Source organism: Microcaecilia unicolor, chromosome 8 (genome assembly GCF_901765095.1).
Source record: "Microcaecilia unicolor chromosome 8, aMicUni1.1, whole genome shotgun sequence".
Classification (NCBI taxonomy): domain Eukaryota; kingdom Metazoa; phylum Chordata; class Amphibia; order Gymnophiona; family Siphonopidae; genus Microcaecilia; species Microcaecilia unicolor.
In genome coordinates this window covers 195,636,814-195,658,881 of record NC_044038.1, presented here as the reverse complement: position 1 = coordinate 195,658,881, position 22,068 = coordinate 195,636,814, and the positions used below count along the sequence as shown (strand labels likewise).

Sequence of the window (22,068 nt, the reverse complement as noted above, 5' to 3'; positions counted from 1 at the left end):
AAAGGAAGGGGAGCCTCCACTAGCATCTGTCGGAGGTCCGCATACCATGGCCTCCTGGGCCAATCCAGGGCGATGAAGACCACTTCTCCTGGGTGCAGCCGAATCCGCAGGAGCACGCGCCCTATCAAGGGCCACGGAGGGAACACATATAGTAGGCCCGGAGGCCAGGGCTGAGTCAAGGCAACCAACCCTGCCGATCGAGGATCTCTCCGTCTGCTGAAGCAGCACGGGACTTTGGCATTTGAACTTGTCACCATAAGATCCATCACGGGCTTGCCCCATTTGGCACATATCTGCAGGAATACTTCGTCTGCTAGTTCCCATTCTGCTGGATCGATCTGATGCCTGCTTAGATAATCGGCTTGCACGTTGCTCTGACCTGCAATGTGAGCTGCTGACAGAAACTGAAGATGCAGCTCGGCCCAGTAGCAAATCTGTTTGGGATGCGCGGCCAGTGCTCTGCACTGAGTGCCGCCTTGTCGATTTATGTAGGCCACTGATGTCGTGTTGTCCGACATCACTGACAGCCAATCCTTCCAGGGTCACTTGAAAGGCCAGAAGCGCCTGAAACACCGCTTTCAACTCCAGGCGGTTGATGGACCACTCCGCCTCCTCGGGTGTCCATAGACCCTGGACATGCTTCCACTTGCAATGTGTGCCCCAGTCCTTCAGGCTGGCATCTGTCACTACTAGACACCAATCGGGGAGCGCCAGCGGCATTCCCCGCCGCAGCATGCTGTCTGAGAGCCACCACTCCATGCCGAGTCGGGCCGCAGGGAGCCAAGAAAGTCTGCATTGATAATCCTGAGAAACTGGAGACCATCTTTGAAGTAGGGAATACTGTAGAGGTCTCAGGTGCGCTCTCGCCCAGGGCACCACTTCCAATGTGGCTGTCATCGGTCCCAGCAGCTGGACAATGTCCCAAGCTCGCGGGTGGGGCATCCTCAGGAGCAGACTGACCTGATTCTGAAGCTTGCACTGCCTTAGCTCGGGTAGGTATACATAGCCCGAGTCTGTCTCGAACCTGGCCCCCAAATATTCTAGAGATTGTGAGGGAGTCAGGTGGCTTTTGGCCATATTGACGACCCAGCCTAGAGATTGAAGTACTGAGACCACTCTGGCTGTAGCTTGATAGCTCTCTGTGACAGAGTCTGCTCTCATGAGCCAGTCGTCTAGGTACGGGTGAACCCTGATACCTTCTCACCTGAGCAAAGCAGTTACTACCACCATTACCTTCGAAAAGGTTCGGGGAGCTGTGGCGAGGCCAAAAGGCAAGGCCTGGAACTGGAAATGTTTTCCCAACACCGCAAACCTCAGAAACTTCTGGTGCGGGGGCCAAATTGGTATGTGCAAGTAAACTTCTTTCAGGTCTAGAGATGTGAGAAACTCTCCTGGCTGTACCGCAGCAATGACGGAGCGCAGGGTTTCCATGTGGAAATGCTGCACTCTCAGGGACTTGTTTAATTCTTTTAAGTCCAGAATAGGGCGAAAAGACCCACCTTTTCGTGGCACCACAAAGTACATAATGTATCGGCCGTAGCCATGTTCGGCGGGAGGTACCGGGGACACGGCCCCTAACTGAATCAGACCTTGCAAAGTCTCCTCTACCGCCGCCCATTTGGCGGCAGAACTGCATCGGGACTCCACAAACACGTCTCTTACTGGGGCGTTGAATTCTATTCTGTAGCCATCTCTGATCAGGTCCAGAACCCACTGATCTGAGGAAATATTGGCCCACTCCGCGGCAAAGAGGGAAAGACGTCCTCCGATGACAGGAAGCGAGGAGGGGGCCGGCGCACCATCATTGAGAGGGTCGCCCCTGAACTCCAGGCCTAGAGCCCGTGGCTGCGGAACGCTTGTCCGAGCGAAAGGAGTTCCTCTGCTGAAAAACGGGCACGAGAAGTGAACCCAGCAGAATGCCCCAGGCGGTACCTTCTAGCTTCACGGAAGCGAGGTCTATAAGAGGAGTGGACCGCCTGGCCCTTGGAGGAAGGCCTCAGCCTATCTTCGGGCAAGCGCTGGGGTTTAGGATCTCCCAGGCCTTTAACAATTTTCTCCAACTCCTCACCAAATAGGAGAAGGCCTTGAAAGGGCAACTTCACCAACCTTTGCTTAGAGGCCATGTCAGCTGCCCAATGTCGTAGCCAAATAAGACGGCGAGCCGCCACTGCTACTGCCATTTGTTTAGCTGAAGCTCTGACAATATCGTAAAGGGCATCAGTCAAAAAGGACAAGGCCAACTCCAGCCGCGGAGCCACATCCGAGAAGGGCTCCGCTCCATCTCCGGGCTGTTCCACTGCCTGTTGCAACCATGCCAGGCAGGCTCTAGCAGCATAACAACTGCATGCAGACGCCCGAACAGTAAGACCTGCAATTTCAAAGGACCGTTTAAGTGCTGCTTCCAGCCTACGGTCTTGTATATCCTTCAGGGCAACTCCTCCTTCCACAGGGAGGGTAGTTCTCTTTGTCACCGCAGTGACTAGGGCATCTACTTTAGGCATTGCAAAGCGAGCCAAATGCTCCTCACGCAGAGGGTATAATTGCCCCATAGCCCTGAAAACTTTCAAAGCTCCCTCGGGGTCAGCCCACTGAGCGGAAATAAGCTCTTGGATGGAGCTCTCTACTCCCGACATCACAGTCGAAACCCAGGCCAAAGTTTCGGCCTGCCTCTCAGATATCGCCGCCTGGATGTCCAACCGGCATCTGAAACTGAACATGGCAAAGACTGAGCTCCTTGTCTTTTTCCACCCAAACCCTCCTCTCCGTCTCTGTTGACAACGCCCTCATCCTCCCCGTCTCGTCAGCCCGCAATCTCGGAGTCATTTTCGACTCCTCCCTCTCCTTCTCTGCCCATATCCAGCAGACAGCTAAGACCTATCGCTTCTTCCTCTATAATATTAGCAAAATCCGCCCATTCCTCTCTGTACAGACCACCCGAACCCTCGTCCACTCACTCGTTACCTCTCGTCTTGACTATTGCAACCTTCTCCTCGCTGGTCTCCCGCTTAGCCACCTATCCCCCCTTCAATCTGTCCAAAATTCCGCCGCACGTCTTATCTACCGCGTGAACCGATACTCTAATATCACCCCTCTCCTCAAGTCGCTTCACTGGCTCCCGATCCGCTACCGTATACAGTTCAAGCTTCTCCTAATGACCTTCAAATGCACTCAATCTGCAGCCCCCCATTACCTCTCTTCCCTCCTCTCCCCCTATGTCCCCACCCGTAACCTCCGCTCTCAGGACAAATCACTCCTATCTGTACCCTTCTCCACCACCGCTAACTCCTGACTCCGCCCCTTCTGCCTCACATCACCTTATGCCTGGAACAGACTCCCCGAGCCCATACGCCATGCGCCCTCCCTGCCCATCTTCAAGTCCTTACTCAAAGCCCATCTCTTCTCCCTTGCTTTTGGCGCCTAACCACCTTCCCCATTCATGATACCTACACTGACTACATAGCTTATTACCTTTAGATTGTAAGCTCTCTTGAGCAGGGACTGTCCTTCCCCATGTCTTAACTTGTACAGCGCTGCGTAACCCTTGTAGCGCTATAGACATGCTAAGTAGTAGTAGTAGTCATGCAAAGGATAGGCTCGAGCAGGCTTTTTGGTACTAGCCATCCTAGGATTCACAGAGGAGGCCGTGCCACTGTCAAGCTCTTCAATAGAAAGGACCTGTAGGGCATCTGATATAAGCGCTGGCAGCTCATCATGGTGGAAAATCCTCACCGCGGAAAAATCATCCAGATCCTGTGGTAATTCTGCACCTGACTCTGGCTCCTCAGACCACGAAGGCCTGCCAGAACTCTCCGAATCCTCACAGCCCGACATTATCAGGGAAAATAGCCTCAGCGGGCAGTCCCAGGCCAGAATCCACCAGGAGGGACAATAGAAGGGGCATCAGACGACCCTTGAGGGAGAGCTCTTTCCAGCATGTATGCTTTATGCAATAACAACACAAAATCAGGGGAGAAAAACTCGTCCTGGGCTAGCCACTCCCTGAATAGCCTCAATTCGAGCCCCCCCCCCCCCCCCCCGGGGCTCAGGGCTCTCCGTCTCTACGGAGGCCGCGCCATGTGGAGAATTCAAAATGGCGTCCGCTGCCAGCTCTGAGCGGGAAAAATCATTGCTCGCCATGCTCAGGCCGGCTCTTACACCTGTACAGCACGATTTACACAGCCCTGCTGCTGATTTGCGCTTGCCACACCGGTAACAGCGCTTTACATTCTCTGCAGCCATCGCCGAAAACGGCTGGAAAATTCAAAATGGCGGTTTCACGCCAAAAACGCCCCGATCGCGGGCCCACCCCGGAGGAGTTAGAAAACACTCTTACCTCACTAGACCGAGTATCACAGCTCCGGTCCCATAGAAGAATCAAAGAAAAACCTCTGTTCCATTTTTTTTTTTTTTAACGCAGTGAGGAAAGCAGAGGTAATAAGAACTCTGGAGGCTCAGATGAGTGGGAAAGGCAGGGAAAGGCGAACCAATGTGCCTGCATCCACTGAGTGGGAAAGGACAGGGAAAAGCAAGCTAATATGTCCACATCCACAGGGGCATGGGTAAGGCAGGGAAAGGGCTGACCTATGTGCCTTCAAAGTAAAGCTGCTATAGCCTCTAACACCCCGGCTAACAACTGGCAAGCCAGGAGCCAACCCCAGGCAGATTTTTGATGGAGCTCGAAGAAGCTGCAGCCACCCTGCTTGGGGAGATAGAGAATACTGAAGAGGCAGTGGAGCTGGCTGGCCATAAGACACTGTGAAAAGTTGAGTGCTCTCTATCTCCCCCTGCTGGTTGATGGACACAACCCATACGTAATGGCTTCATCTGCGTGATAACAAGGAAATAGAGGATACCTGAGAAATAAGCTCCTGCAACTCATCCTGATGGAAAATCAGGGCAAAAGGGGATCCTCCCCAAATCCCTGCAGCTGACATTACTCATTCGCACCACTAAGATCATCTTCAGACCCTAGGGAAGCCATGTCCTCCAGTTCTGCCACCCAATCCAACCTGGCTTCCTTGGCAGCCAGAGGCACCTGAGCAGAACTGGTTTCACTTTACCCATGGACTCGCTCATCTGCCAAGCTCTAAACATGGCCCAAACTCCGGAGAGAAACAACCATTTCCCCCCACTACTAAGGAAGTGCCTGGAAGCAGCTCACTCGATAGCTGCAGGGCGCATCAGATATGCGAGCCATGCGGCAGCAATGGTGGAGATTCCCACCAAAAATGAATTAGGAAGAGGATGAACAAGCCTCCCCCCCCCCCCCCCCCGGGCACAAAACTCTCCTGCCTCGCGCAGTCACACTGTGCTCCCTCTGGAGCTGCTGACAACCTGTGGCAAGCTGGCAGCAAGAGGAGAAAACCAAAGGAACAGTTGGGAAGGACCTACAGGTATCATCGTTTTAATCCTCTACCTTAATGTTTTGTTTTTTTTTAACTTTCCTTTTCATCTACATCAGAATAATAAGGCTGCCCAAAAGAACAAAAGCACTTCTCCCCAAAAGGACTACCAGACCAAGCACAGACTGCACAGAATACACACCAACCATCTGCTGGAGACTAAGAACATACTGGCTTCCTAAGGGCTGCACTGGAATCAAACAAGCGTTCTCAGTCTCCACCTGCTGGTACACATGCATAACCTTAATATCAGTGTCCAGACCGGTCTGGATAGGCCAACAAGGAAATCTTTCTATCCATCCACACAGGATGCCTATATACAATCTTTGCTGCCATGGGCAAGTAGTTCGATTCTTAACTCCCTCTAGTGCTGGTAATCAAAAAAAAAAAGGAGAAATTAGATCTTACCTGCTAATTTGCTTTCCTTTAGTCCCTCCGGACCGGACCAGGATTGGACTGATGGGTTGTACTCGCCTACCAGCAGGTGGAGACTGAGAAAAACTCTGACTCTTGAGAGCCAATAGGAGCCCTGGCCATGTGGCCTTAGCCTCAGTATTTGAATAACAAAGCAGGAAAGAAAGACCTTCTGTGCCATATGGAATCCTAGCAGCCACAAAGCACTCGGCAATGCCAAGTATCAGAGCTCACCAGCAACTCTCACCAGAGAAGTGGTATGGCCCGATATGTATTACAGCTCACCAGCAACTCTCACCAGAGAAGTGGTATGGCTCACTTGTACTATAGCTCACCAGCAACTCTCACCAGAGAAGTGGTATGGCTCACTTGTACTATAGCTCACCAGCAACTCTCGCCAGAGAAGTGGTATGGCTCACTTGTCTTATAGCTCACCAGCAACTCTCACCAGAGAAGTGGTATGGCCCACTTAAGATTTTATATATATTCCATCAACTGAGCTTACCAGCAACTCTCACCAGAAAAGTGGTAAATCATATTTAAGGTTTTATAGATATTCCAGCAACTGAGCTCAGCCACAACTCTCACCAGAGAAGTGGTATGGCGTATTTAAGGTTTTATAGATAGATTCCAGCAATTGAGCTCACCAGCAATATAAACCAGGTAAAGTTCTGTATATATATATAGTATTGTTCCACGAATCGTAAAGGAATGAATACCCTTCCTACTGAATACACTTTCTACTTAATAAAAGAAGCTAAAGAGTAGAGAGAACATGGGAGGGGCCTGGTCCGGAGGGACTAAAGGAAAGCAAATTAGCAGGTAAGATCTAATTTCTTCTTCCTTAGCGTCCCTCCGGACCGGACCAGGATTGGACTGATGGGAAGTACCAAAGCAGTAATCTGAAGGGAGGGACCCTATGAAAACTGCAGAGAAATGCTCATGCTGCATAGGCCACCTGGCGACAACTAACATGTAGTGTGACCCAATGAGAAAAATAAAATGAAACTAGGACTAAGTTGCCAACTTATCAATGTGCACCGAGAGCACCAAAAATCGCCATAGTAAGAATAGAGCCCGCTTCTGAAGTTGTGGAATATGTTGTAATACGCTGTGGAACTGCCCTCTCAGCGAGAAGAGAAATAGACACTCTCATTTCCTTGATCCTTCGCGATATAGCGGGTTAGAAACAATGAAAGACTTTTACGCCTACTGGCTAGAAGGACAAAACCAATAAGAAAAAACCGATTGGGAAAGGTGAAAACTTTAAACTACAGCAGACCAAAAAGAAGTTACCAACCGTAGAAGTATTCCACACATAGATCTACTTGCTGCAATGGTTACTAGGAAACCCTGCTTGAAGAGGAAAACTTTATAGAAAAAATTATGGCTACTCGAAAACAGAACTTTAAGAGTCTGTTCACCTAGTTCACCTAGCTGGTGGACGAAGCGGGGGGTACAGGTGCAGGACTCCTTTAAGAAACCGCTTTGACAGTGGATGCTGCATAAGCGTGCGGTTGTCAACAGTATCATGCATCACTGATAGAGCTGCCAAATGAACTCTAATGGATGAGTAAGACAGACAAGGTTTCGCAAGATGCAGAAGACATTCCAAAACATGCAAAATGGTACTGTTTGTGGAATGAAGTGGCGAGAGGAGCACCACAGAGTGAACTGTCGCCACTTTGATTCATAGGACTTTAAAGTAGATTTCTGTCTGGAAGCAATTAAAACTTGAAGTACTTCCTGCGAAAATATCAAAGATGTTGCGGACCCAGTAACCACGCCATAAGTTTGAGTGACTGGGGGTCCGGATGTAGAAGGGTGCCTTGGTTCTGCGTAAACACCTAGTGAGATGACGGAAGAAACGCATAAAGCAGGTTGAAAAACCCCTGCTGGACATTGGCATCTGTCCCTGTCTCCGTCAAGACTGTTGCTGAACGGAAGAAGCAAGAAATGTTCGTGAGCCTGAAGGCAAAAAGAGATAGCCCTGAAGTGTCGCAGTGAGGAAGTAAGGCTGAAAAAATGAGAGTCCATTCACCTAAATGCAGGGTGACACAACTAAGAAAAAATGCGTACAAACTCAAGAGTATACTCTTAACTCCTCCTTGGCGGAAGACATAACCCATTGCCATGGCAAGGACCAACATAGCTCTCTCCGCCTTGTTTGTCAGTAGGGAAAACAAAATTCACCCGAAGGTAAAACGAATTGCTGAGGCCAAGCTTCTGCCAAAAAGTGTACTGCACGAAGCATCCGAATGACAGAACTAAGGTTCTTGAGATAACTAGATGACACTTAAATAGCGCAATAGGATGAAGGAAAATTCCTTCTTGTGCATTAGAAAGTAAAATTGCATTCCGCAGAATAGAGTGAGGAAATGGCCGAAGGCCCAAGGTCACCAAGAAAAATATAAACTGGGATGTTTCCAGAGGAGACAAAAGACTGTGCGCCAACCTGACTAAACAAAGAGAAAATCAGAGATATCTGATGAGAGATCAAATGAGAGGCCTGGCTACAATCACCACCCAACCTAGAGACTGTAAGAAATGCAACACCCGGTGCGTGACCTGAGAACTCTGCTGATAAGACTTTCTCCAATTAGGCAGTCGTCTAGGTAAGAATGAAATGACCCTAAGAGCGCAATGAACATCCTCTTAGATCTATAAAAACGGAAGAGAGAGTACTGCTGAAAATGACCGGTTAATGCATAAGCAAAAAAAAATTAACCATTCTCTGGATCCTGAGGAGAAGAGGAAGGGTGACCAAGGACACCAGTGAAATAGGGCTACAAACTCCAACCCTATCTCTATGGCGTTCCATAGTTGGGTAAGTTCTGAATATAGAAAGTTCTGAATATAGGAGTCCACCTATAGGAGTCCACCAGCTATGGTAGTACGCTCCGGACAGAAACAAAATTGTCCCAGTATGAACGTCTGAGACACCGGCCTGTAATTTCTTGGATCTCCCTAATCCACATACCACTAATCCACGTACCACGGTCATGCGTCCTCCCTCACTGATATGTAGGTTGTAAGCTCCTCTGAGCAGGGAACGTCCCTCTCCGCTAATTTGTACAGCGCTGCGTAACCCTAGTAGCGCTCTAGAAATGTTAAGTAGTAGTAGTAGTAGTACCAGACTCACACCCAATAGATATGAATGTTGAGCTTGTTTCAGGTTAAAACACCGAACCTAGGCCCAGGGTCCCCAGTATTCCTAGTGGTGAACAGCCATGACAAATATTGTATGCATTAGTTTGCAGAATTACTGCACAGCCTTGCTTTTGGAGCAGAGATTTCTGTTCGATACTCTCGTGAGAGGTTGTTTTTTTTTTCTTTTCTTTTCTTTAATGCTGTTCTGGCTGTAGAAAGGTGGACATTTGAGCTTCCCCAGAATGGCAAAACTTATGTACCTATGCCCATTAGATATGAATGCTGGACTTGATGGACTTTAGGCCTTACCCAGCATAACCATACTTATGTACCTATGGCCTAAATACACAGGAAGTGATTGAATCCCCTTCCAATTGAAAGAACACTCTGGAGTGAAGGCGCATAGAATGAAAATGAAAAAAAAAGTGAAGTTGTGCCACAGCCACTTGGTGAAGGCAGTGTAGACAAGACTGTATCTGAATTCAAGAAAGCTTGATATAACATCAGGTCTCTAAGGAAGAGGAAGAGATAGCAGATGGTATATATAGGCATACTGGACCAAACCAGGATGTTTATAATCTGCCAATGCTGAACTGATAGAGTAGAGAAAAACACGAGTAGATGGTTTGAGGACCGTCCACTATCTTTAAGTGAAAGGATGACTTTATTCTCTAAGTGACCATATGTCCTGTAAAAACCAGAAGAAAGCTAAAATGAAATATGAGAGGCTTCAAGGCAGTTGGAAAAGAAGGGAAGACATGAATAAAGCATGCCTGCTAAGGCAGCTGAATGATTGGGAGCTTGGTAGACAGGACTGTAGCAAGTGCAGCTACCTGAATTGCCACAAAAATCAAATACCTGACATGAGAAAAGGCAAAAAATACTGTGAAAGAGGTCCTCACTGTGCTCTATCTACTCACACACAAATATCAAACAGTCTGACCAAATACAAAAGCAAAAGATATCGACACCAAAACATACAGGTATCTCCTAAAGGGTGACCTGACATTAAGAACATAAGGGACAAGCAAAATATTATTATAATTATTATTAACATTTGTATAGCGGTACCAGATGCCCGCAGCGCAGAACACCTCACACAGAAAGACAATCCCTGCTCCAAAGAGCCCACATGAGTCTTTATGTAACATATAGTATAGAGAAGCAGTCATTGACCCATGGCCAGACCCTGGGCCAAAGAAGAAAAAACCCGAGGGAAATACCCGTCTGCTGCAAATCCCCAGACTACCCCAGAAACAACATCTCCGTTTCCTTCTACACTCCCGAGAAAAACAAAACCGAACCGGAGAAACGCTGCCTCGTAAAGGGAACTGCAGCTGGAGGCAAACATGGCTACCTAGCGCGCCCAAAGTAAAAGAACGAGGATCAAAGAAGAAAAAACACGGAGGACATGAAAGGAGATGCGATCGCAAACGAAGAAGCCGGAAATCGCTGCCGCTGGTAGAGGAAGCAAAAAGTTACCCTCCAGTGCCGAGCAAAAACATGCTTTAGCCTCTCCTCCGACGCTAATAGACAGCGCAGCACATCCTGAGCTTTTCAGACCGATCGGAGAAGAGCGGGTGCGCGCCGAAGCGGTTCGCGCCATTTTTTTTTTATTTTTTTTTTTTTATTTCAATTCACAGCTACTAAAACGCCAGAAAAAACGGAGGAACATAATTGCGAAAATAAAAAATCGCCCTTTAAAGTCTAAAACACTGAATTGTTCCAATCTTTTATTTATTTATTTTTTTTTTCGAGTTAGAAAGGACAGTGCTGAAGAAAAGTAGACTAGCACAGAGCTGCCTGCTCGTTAACAGCCTGGGTATATACATTTTTTTTTTTTTTAAACAGTTGAGCTTGCTCATTAAAATTGTGACTTTCTAGAGTGGCTGCCTCTCCCAAAGACATACACCTTTCTAAACAAAGGGTAGCCCTTCCCAGCTACATGTGGGAGATGGGGAGGAAGGGGGGAGGGACCCGGGGACACCCGAGTTTAACACCCCCAGAGGCTGTAAAAGAAAGGAAAAAGAAATTCCTACCTGCCCAGCGTCTAATAGAGAATTCCTAGGCACAGAAGAAGAGGTAGTATTATTGTTGTTGTAATTATGAACCTCTAAAAGAGAAAGAGATAGAGAGAGACTAAAGGGCTCACTTCCTACCTGCTGGGAGACTGAGAAAATACTGGGGCTAAGGTCACATGGCCAGGGCTCCTATTGGCTCTCAAGAGTCAGAGTTTTTCTCAGTCTCCACCTGCTGGTAGGCGAGCACAACCCATCAGTCCAATCCTGGTCCGGTCCGGAGGGACGCTAAGGAAAAAAAAAGTTATTTTTGTTCTACCTTATTAAAAATGTGAATTTTTTTTTTTGGATGGGGGGAGGAGAGGGTGGGTTAGGCAGATGGTTAGGGTAGCCTGATATATTTATGATGGTTACTTTTATAGAAGGGAGGGGGTAATTTATTTGTTGCATTTATACCCCGCTCTTTCCCGCTCAGTAGCAGGCTCAGTGCGGCTTACATAGTATCACAGAAAGAACACAGCTATAGCAATAGTAGAGGTATGATGTGGTTGTTAGGAAATAGGTTGAGATAGGTGAAATGGGCAGGGGATGTAGGGGTAGGAGAGATAGGAGTGGTGTAGAGTGGGATCATAGTTAAGTCTGGTCATTTGGGTAGGCTTGTTTGAAGAGGTAAGTTTTTAGCAACTTCCGGAAGGGTAGATGGCCGCTAACTGTTCGAATGGGTCTTGATAAGGCGTTCCAGAGTTGGCTGCCTATAACGGAGAAGTTGGATGCGTAGTACGTTTTGTACTTGAGACCTCTGCAGTTGGGAAGGTGTAGATTGAGATATGTTCGAGAGGATTTTGATCCGTTTTTAGCTGGTAGGTCAATTAGGTTGGTCATGTAGCTTGGAGATTCTCCGTAGATAATCTTGTGAATCAGTGATTGGCCTTTGAAGTTTATTCGTTCGTTGACAGGGAGCCAATGGAGTTTTCACGAAGAGGTGTTGCGCGCTTTCAAATCGTGATTTACCAAAAATGAGTCTGGCTGCCGTGTTTTGGGCGGTCTGGAGTTTTTTCAGGATTTGGGCCTTACAGCCAATGAAAATGCTGTTGCAGTAGTCAGCGTGGGTAAGTACAGTGGATTCTACCAAGTTGTGCAAAGTTTTTAGGGGGAGATATGGTTTTACTTATTTCAGCACCCACATCATGATGAACATTTTCTTCGTCATGGCTTTTGCGTGAGTTTCCAGAGTTAGGTGATTGTCTAATGTTACTCCTAGGATTGAGACATCAGGGGTAATCAGGGTAGTTGGGAGGAATGTAGAGTACTAGGATGAGAGGATTAGGCATTGTGTTTTCTTCTTATTCATTTTCATCTTAAAAAGCGTTAGCCCAGGAGGCTAAGATGGTCATGCCAGTGATTATTTTATCGGAGATTTCTGTTAGGTTGGATTGGAAAGGGATGAAAATGGTAACGTCATCTGCATAAATGAAGGGGTTTAGTCCATGTTTAGATCAGAAAACTCCTCCAGTTTTACTATAACTTTGGGGCTTTTAGTAGTCATTCTGGCCCGAGACACTGGTTAGCAGTGAACTGAAGTCACCATCCAACTAGTCCTCGTATAATGATCTCCTTGGGAACATATTTGAGGGGTGAGAGGAAGTTAGGGTGGTAATAAGAGGGGTACATGGAAAATAAATATAAAGCTGGAAATAAGTTATTTGTTTCTCCGTGATTTGTTCTGCTCTATTGGTTGTCAATTTAATAGGAAGTTCTAAATTAAGAACTTCTAATAAAACTGGTGTATTTAAAAAAAAACAAAAAAAAGGCTAGACCAGAGAAACCAAATAACTCTCACCTTACACAGCTCAGCCTTCAACTCCTCAGCTTCAGCTTCTGTCAGCGACATCCCTGCAGCGCTAGCACCACTATTAGCTGTGTCCACAGGAACATCAGTCATGGTGTCAGTAAGCAGACCTTTGTTAGGAGAATTAAGGTTGATATCTGTTACAAATTAAAACGCAGAATGGGGAAGGAAAGTAAGTATCTAGCACACAGAGAAGCAGTCCACTATTCAACAGAAAGAGGAACAAACAGAAGAGAGCACTATTGTAAGTTCTGAGATTGAAAACCTGATGGCGATAGGGGTTTGGGCAGACTAGGTGAGCCCTTTCTTGCTGCATTCCACAGACCATCAAGTTAATTTTCACCTTACTCTTCACTTCCTTCTGGACAGCCATTCCATGCAGCCACCACTCCCTTCTATGGCAAACATTCTGATGTAATGCCAGAGTCTATTCCCTTGCAGTCCCATACTGAAACCTTCATTTTTAAGAGCACTAAATGGTGTTTTTAACATACCTATATAGAAAGAACTCAAAATTTATTTCCCCATTTCTCCTCTCATCTTGTGTAGATATATTTAGGACAAGGAAGTATACCCCCCCAACACAAACACACTATACAAAAAAAATACCCCAGCACCTGCATATTGAAGGGGGAGACTTGACTAGTGGGTCCCAGGAAGCAAGTGCCGTCTTCAGAAAGCCAGAAAAGGCTAGCAGATGACTGTTGATTCCTGATGTAGGCACCTAGCGCCAACACAGAATGGCGTCAAGTCTCTTAATTTCCACCATCTTTTGAGGTTTTAAGTAGACCTATGGTCTTTTTTCTCAAAATAAACTGTTTTTAATCAGTTTTTACTCCAAAGCTTCTGCAATACGTTTTTGTTGGTCCACCCCTACTGCCTTCTCCTTTGGCATTCCTTTTGTATGGGATCTTTCTCCTTTTTTGCTTTCTTTTATCTCTATCTAAAGATCATGAAGTCAAAAGGTTTTTGATGGTCTTTTTCTAGGCTGCCTTTGTCTGCATCAGGAATTGGCAATTATGGCCCTCAAGGGTCACTACTAAGTCAGGTTTTCAAGATTTCCACAATGAATATATATGAGATTGTGGCCTTCAAGGACCATGGTTGCCCATACCTGGTATAGAAAACATAGTTCGAGAATGACGAAATGTTCCAGGCAGGGTCTTACTACTAGCGTACAAGTTGTCAGTAACACCCTGAGGTCTCTCTTCTAATGCACATTAGCCCAAGTCATATCTGATTATCTTACAGCACAGCCAGAACAATGATAGGGTATAGAGGGATGGTCCAACCATCAGGCAGATGGAAGATGATGCCATAGGCAACTACCTAGGAGGCAGCAAAACGCAGCTCCAGTCAAAAACAAAATAGATACTGGTAACCAAAAACTCAAACACACAAGAGGAGATACTTTTACCAGTAGGGAGGGAGGGAGGGCAGTTTTCAACTAGCCAATTTAACTGGTGAAATGTCTTACAGAAACTGCCCTCATTCACTGGGTGTGCGATACACACAAATATTTAAGAGCACAATGCCTTGGGTGGAGTGGGGAATACAATTAAGAGGACTGAGATAATTGAGAGGGAGGGGATAAGGCTGCAGACTAGCCTAGCATACTCAATATCCTTGCAGCAGGCCTGGGGGTATGCAGGATGAGGAAAACTATTAGGAAAAAGTTGTTAATACCACTGCACAAGTTGTTAGCAACTCAGTTATGTTTCTAGACCAGGAGTTCAAGCCAGACCTCAGAATTCACCAAGGCTGGCTTTCAAGATCTCATGCATATTCAGTGTGGATAAATTTGCACGTACTGCTTCCACTCTAGCCCATCTATAGGGGTATCCTGAAAACCTGATTCTGTCTCGAGGACTGGGTTGAGAACCCCTGACCTAGCTCTCTGGAGTGGGGCTCATTGTAGCTGTCTGCAATGGGTTCTAGAAGTGCTGAAAAAAGAAAAATTATTTTTCACCTGCTATTCCCTCTATTTCAATTATTGAGCAAATGCAATAAGCATTCCATACACTAACTGCTCACTGTGTACACTTGTCCCAGCTACCTAATACAATCTGCCCCCCACCGCTTCATAACAGATCTCACATCCCACTTAAACTTCATGCTTCAGCAGGGTATCCACCCTAAAGAAAAAGGCAACATCCTGCTCATCCCAATACCAAAAGACACAAAGAAAAATACAAACGACATTACCAACTATTGCCCAGTAGCATCTATCCCATTAGTAGTCAAACTAATGGAAAGACTGGTGACCAAACAACTCAACAACTACATAAACAAATTTACTATATTACATGAGTAACAATCAGGATTTCGACCCCCACACAGCACCGAAACAGTACTACTCACTCTCCTAACAAAATTCAAGCAGGAAATAGCACTAGGCAAGAGCATTCTCCTCCTCCAATTTGACATGTGAAGTGTGTTCGACATGGTTAACCATAACATACTGCTAAGACTCTTAGACTACTTCGGAATCAGTGGTGGCACTCTCAATTGGATCAAGGGATTTATAACCACAAGAACATATCAAGTGAAATAAAATAAAAAAAATAAAAAACAGGCTGCGGAGTACCGCAAGGATCACCACTATCACCAATCCTTTTCAATCTCATGACTAATCCACTAGCCAAGACCTTATCCACCCAAGGCCTTAACCAATTTATCTCCGCGGATGATGGGAAAATTAGGTTCTTACCATGATAATTTTCTTTCCTTTAGTCATAGCAGATGAAGCCATTACGTACGGGTTGTGTCCATCAACCAGCAGGAGGAGATAGAGAGCACTCAACTTTTCTCAGTGCCTCATGGCCAGCTAGCTCCACTGCCTCTTCAGTATTTGAAGCTTCCAAAGCAGTATGGCAAACCGCAATGGGAATAACATGAACTTTCCTCACAGCGAACGATGGCCCCTTAACAAGGGCATGAACTCAAAAAAGGAGGGAATGAACTCATCCTCCTGAAGGGAATAAACTCGTCCTCCACTTTGTATAAACGGAGGGAATACTTGCATCCTCCTGGAGGGAATACACTCATCCTCCCAAAACATGAACTGGAGGGAATGAACTCATCCTCCTATAACTGTAACAAGAATCCTGAAGACTGTTTTCCGACTCCCAAGGAAGGAATATAACTTCAGGAAATAAGAACAGCACCTAAAATCAGAATCAGTGCAATACAGACAATCATACAGGGAGGGCTCATGGCTTCATCTGCTATGACTAAAGGAAAGAAAATTATCATGGTAAGAACCTAATTTTCCCTTCCTCGTCATCAAGCAGATGAAGCCATTACGTATGGGATGTAACAAAGCAATCCCTAAATAGGGTGGGAACAAGCCACACCACGCGCTAGCACCTGTGCTCCAAAACGCGCATCCCTCCTGGCAGCCACATCCAGCCTGTAATATCGGGCGAAAGAGAGCTTAGTCCATGTTGCAGCACTGCAAATCTCATGAAGAGATAGTGCTCCAGTTTCCGCCCAAGAAGAGGAAATCGCTCTTGTGGAATGTGCCTTAAAGGCTTCAGGCGGAGCCCGGCCAGACAGCAGATATGCTGAAAAGATAGCTTCTTTGAGCCAACGGGCAATAGTGGCTTTAGACGCTGAAGACCCTCTGCGAGGACCTACAAACAGCACAAAAAGATGATCAGAGGTCCTGAAAGAATTTCTAATTTGCAGATACTACCAACAGAGTCCTGCGCACATCCAAAAGGCGTAACTGCCCAAATGAACCTGGAAACTCCTCCTCAACAAAGGAGGGAAGAAAAACAGGCTGGTTTAGGTGAAACGCTGAAACCACCTTAGGCATGAAGGAAGGCATGGTCCGAACTGTGACCCCTGACTCTGAGAATTGCAGAAAAGGATCTCTACAGGACAGCGCCTGGAGCTCTGACACCCGTCTCGCCGAGGTAATGGCCACTAAAAAGACAGCCTTCAGTGTCAAATCTTTCTCTGAAGCACGCCGAAGCGGTTCAAAGGGAGCCCCCTGAAGGGCCTTCAATACTAACCCCAGGTTCCAAGCTGGACAAGGTGCCCGCATGGGAGGACGGAGCCGAAGCACCCCTCTAAGAAACCATGCCACATCTGGATAAGCAGCTAAAGACACGCCTTCAACCTTGCCACGCAGGGAGGCCAATGCTGCCACTTGCACCCGCAGGGAATTATAGGCAAAGCCTATTTGTACACCATCCTGCAAAAAGTCCAGAATCGGCGAGACAGGAGCCCGCAACGAGGAAAGCACTCTTGAAACACACCAGACTTCAAACTGGCGCCAAATCCTGGCATAAGCCACGGAAGTGGAGCGCTTACGGGCCTGCAGGAGAGTGGAAATTACCTTGAGTAGCCTCTCTCTCTCAATTGCGCCCTCTCAATCGCCATGCCATAAGACCAAAGCGGCAGGTGTCCTCCATGGCCACCGGACCCTGTGACAACAGGTGCGGAACCAGAGGTAACAGAAAGGGAGCCTCCAACAGCATCTGTCGGAGGTCCGAATACCAAGGCCTCCTGGGCCAATCCGGGGCAATGACCACCACTTCTCCTGCATGCAGCCGAATCCGCAGGAGCACTCGCCCTATCAAGGGCCACGGAGGGAAGACAAACAGCAAGCCCAGGGGCTAGGGTTGAGCCAAGGCATCCAACCTGGCAGCGCGAGGATCCCTCCGTCTGCTGAAAAAGCATGGGACTTTGGCATTGGAACTGGTCGCCATAAGATCCATCACTGGCTTGCCCCATTTGGGGCATATCTGCAGGAATACATCGTCTGCTAGTTCCCACTCCGCTGGATCAATCTGATGCCTGCTTAGATAGTCGGCTTGCACGTTGCTCTGACCTGCAATGTGAGCTGCTGACAGGGACTGTAGATGCAGCTCGGCCCAGTGGCAAATTTGTTCGGCCTGCGCGGGTAGACCTCTGCACTGAGTGCGGCCTTGTCAATTTATGTAGGCCACTGCTGTCGTGTTGTCCGACATCACTCGGACAGCCAATCCTTCCAGGGTCACTTGAAAGGCCAGAAGAGCCAGAAACACCGCTTTCAAGTCCAGGCGGTTGATAGACCACTCCGACTCATTGGGCGTCCACAGACCCTGGGCATGCTTCCCCTGGCAATGTGCGCCCCAGCCCTTCAGGCTGGCATCTGTCACCACTAGACACCAATCGGGGAGCGCCAGCGGCATTCCCCGCCGCAACATGCTGTCCGAGAGCCACCACTCCATACTGAGGCGGGCCGCAGGGAGGCAAGAAAGTCTGCACTGATAATCCTGAGATACTGGAGACCATCGTTGAAGTAGAGACTACTGTAGGGGTCTCAGGTGCGCTCTCGCCCATGGCACCACTTCCAAGGTGGCCGTCATCGATCCCAACAGCTGGACAATGTCCCAAGCTCGCGGGCGGGGCATTCTAGGAGCAGACGGACCTGATTCTGAAGCTTGCACCGCCTTTGTTCGGGAAGAAACATAGCCCGAGGCTGTATCAAACCTGGCCCCCAAATATTCTAGAGATTGCGAGGGGGTCAGGTGACTTTAGGGTCAGGTGGAGGAGTGGCCTAGTGGTTAGGGTGGTGGACTTTGGTCCTGGGGAACTGAGGAACTGAGTTTGATTCACGGCACAGGCAGCTCCTTGTGACTCTGGGCAAGTCACTTAACCCTCCATTGCCTGCCATGAGTGGGTAAGTGCGGGGTACAAATATAACAAAAATAAAATAAAAAAATATTGATGACCCAGCCCAGAGATTGAAGGACTGAAACCACTCTGGCTGTAGCTAGATGACTCTTCTTCTGAGTCTGCTCTGATGAGCCAGTCATCTAGGTACAGGTGAACCCGGATACCCTCTCGCCTGAGAAAGGCAGTTACTACCACCATTACCTTGGAGAAGGTTCGGGGAGCTGTGGCGAGGCCAAAAGGCAAGACCTAAAACTGGAAATGTTTTCCCAACACCGCAAACCGCAGAAACTTCTGGTGCGGGGGCCAAATTGGAATGTGCCAGTAAGCTTCTTTCAGGTCCAGAGACGTGAGAAACTCTCCTGGCTGTACCGCCGCAATGACGGAGTGCAGGGTTTCCATGTGAAAATGCCGCACTCTTAAGGATTTGTTTAGCTCTTTTAAGTCCAGGATCGGGCGAAAAGACCCGTCTTTTCGTGGCACCACAAAGTAAATGGAGTAGTGGCCTAGACCTTGTTCGACGGGAGGCACCGGGGTCACAGCCCCTATCTGGCACAGACTGTGCAAAGTCTTCTCTACCGCCGCCCGTTTGGCGGCAGATCCGCATCAGGACTCCACAAACACGTCTCTCACCGGGGCATCAAATTCTATTCGGTATCCGTCTCTGATCAGGTCCAAGACCCACTGATCTGCGGAGATTTTGGCCCACTCCTCGAAAAAGAGGGAAAGTCTTCCTCCGATGACAGGAAACAAGGAGGCCTGAACTCCAGGCCTAGAACCGGCAGCTGTGGAACGTTTGTCCGAGCGAAAGGAGTTTCTCTGCTGAAAGCGGGCACAAGAAGTGAACCCAGCAGTACGCCCCGGGCGGTACCTTCTAGCTTCATGGAAGCGAGGTCTGTAAGAGGAGCGGACCGCCTGATCCTTAGAGGAAGGCTTCGGCCTATCTTCGGGCAAGCGCTGAGGTTTGGAATCCCCCAGGCCTTTAACAATGTTTTCCAGCTCCTCACCAAACAGGAGAAGGCCTTGAAAGGGCAACTTCACCAACCTTTGCTTAGAGGCCATGTCCGCCGCCCAATGTCGTAGCCAAAGAGTGCGGCGAGCCGCCACTGCTACAGCCATTTGCTTAGCCGAAGCTCTGACCATATCATAAAGGGCGTCAGCCAAAAAGGACAAGGCCGACTCCATCCGCGGAGCCACTTCAGATAAGGTCTCCGCTCCATCACCGGGCTGTTCCACTGCCTGCTGTAACCAAGCCAGGCAGGCTCTAGCAGCATAACAACCGCATGCAGACGCCCGAACAGTGAGACCTGCCAAATCAAAGGACTGCTTCAGAGCTGAATCAAGCCTGCGGTCTTGAATATTCTTCAGGGCAACACTTCCTTCAACAGGGAGGGTAGTTCTCTTTGTCACAGCCGTGACCAGGGCATCCACTTTAGGCATTGCAAAGCGAGCCAAATGTTCCTCACTCAGAGGGTATAATTGCCCCATAGCCCTGGCAACCTTCAAAGGTCCCTCGGGGTCAGCCCATTGAGCCGAAATAAGCTCTTGGATGGAGTCATGCAAAGGAAAAGCACGAGCAGGCTTTCTGGTACTAGCCATCCGTGGATTAACAGAGGAGGCTGTGCCACTCCCTGGATCTTCAATCGAGAGGGCTTGTAAGGCATCTGAAATAAGCGCTGGCAGCTCCTCGCAGTGGAAAATCCTCACCGCAGATATTAAGATCCTGTGGCAATTCTGCACCCGACTCTGGCTCCTCAGACCAAGCAGCTCTGCCAGACCCCTCAGAATCCTCATAACCCGACCACGAGGGGGGGAAAGGGGGGTGCGCTACACTCAGGAGAATTAGCCCTTCTGCGTTTATCAGTAGGATAAGAAATAGGCAAAGCCAAAAGGCCAGGATCCACCGGGGGGGCAGGCAGAGGGTCCGAAGATCCCTGTGGAAGAGCTCTTTTAAGCATGTATGTCTTCTGCAGCATTAAAACAAAATCATGGGAGAAAACCACTCCCTGACCGCCCGGATCCTGCCCAGGGCTATCAGCTGTATTATTAGGCTCACTCAGAGGACCCCCCCCCCCCCCCGGATTCAGGGCTCTCCATCGCAACGGAGGCCGCGTCATGTGGAAAATCCAAAATGGCGTCCGCTGCCAGCTCAGAGCGCGAAAGATCGCCGCTCGCCATGCTCGGGCCGGCTCTACCGTCTGTACAGCACGATTTACAGAGCCCCACTGCTGATTTGCGCTTGCCACATTTAGAAAAGCGCTTTACAGTCTCCGCAGCCATCGCCGAAAATGGCGGTAAAATTCAAAATGGCGGTTCGCACCAAAAACGTACCGATCGCGGGCCCACCCCGGAGTCAAAAAACACTCTTACCTCACTAGACCGAGTATCACAGCTCCGGTCCTGCAGAAGAATCTCCAGAAAAACCTTTTTTCCAAGATCGCTGCGCTAAAGCGCTTTTTTTAACGCTGTGAGGAAAGCAGAGGCAAAAGAGGTAAATAAAAACACTCCAGAGGCTCATATAAGTGGGAAAGGCGAACCAATGTGCCTGCATCCACTGAGTGGGAAAGGACAGGGAAAAGCTAGCTAATATGTCCACATCCACGGGGGCATGGGTAAGGCAGGGAAAGGGCTGACCTATGTGCCTTCAAAGTGAAGCCGTTATAGCCTCTAACACCCCGGCTAACAACTGGCAAGCCAGGAGCCACCCCCAGGCAGATTTTGATGGAGCTCGAAGAAGCTGCAGCCACCCTGCTTGGGGAGATAGAGAATACTGAAGAGGCAGTGGAGCTAGCTGGCCATGAGGCACTGAGAAAAGTCGAGTGCTCTCTATCTCCCCCTGCTGGTTGATGGACACAACCCATATGTAATGGCTTCATCTGCTTGATGACAAGGAAACAACATTATACATCCCCTAGAAACATGACCTGGCAGAAATTTCCAATGAAATCAAGCTCAGCTTAAACATCATGAACTCATGGGCAAATGCATTCCAACTAAAACTCAATACAGAAGAAAAAAAAACACACTGTCATCATCTCATCGCAATACAATACATACAAACCCACAAACATCAACACCCCAGGATAAACCCTCCCAATCTCACACAGCCTGAAAATTCTCAGAGTAACAATCGACTGTAACCTATCACTAGAGACCCAAGTGAAATCCACCATAAAGAAAATGTTCTTCTCAATGTGGAAACTCAAAATGCGTGAAACCATTCTTCCCGAGGGAAATATTTCGTAACCTGATACAGTCAATGGTACTAAGCCACGCAGACTACTGTAATGGAATCTATGCAGGATGCAAAGATCAAATCAAAGAAACTTCAGACCGCCTAAAACACAGCAGTCTTATATTTGGAAAAACACATTTTGACAGCGCCAAACCACTCCGAGAAAAACTGCATTGGCTACCAATCAAAGAACGTATCACTTTCAAAATCTGCACGACTGTTCACAAAATTATTTACGGCGAGGCACCAGGATACATGACAGACCTCATAGACTTGCCAACCAGAAATACCACAAAATCTGCATGATCATACCTAAATCTCCACTACCCAAGC

The 22,068-nt window shown here is 48.1% G+C and overlaps 1 protein-coding gene across 1 annotated transcript in view; it reads right to left on the bottom strand.

Moving 5' to 3' along the window:
- TPD52L2 (TPD52 like 2) overlaps window positions 1-22,068 on the bottom strand; it is a 184,055-nt gene that overhangs the window by 142,546 nt on the left and 19,441 nt on the right. The window contains 1 exon segment of the mRNA XM_030213589.1: window positions 12,825-12,970. Within this exon segment, the coding sequence (XP_030069449.1) occupies window positions 12,825-12,970 (146 nt within the window).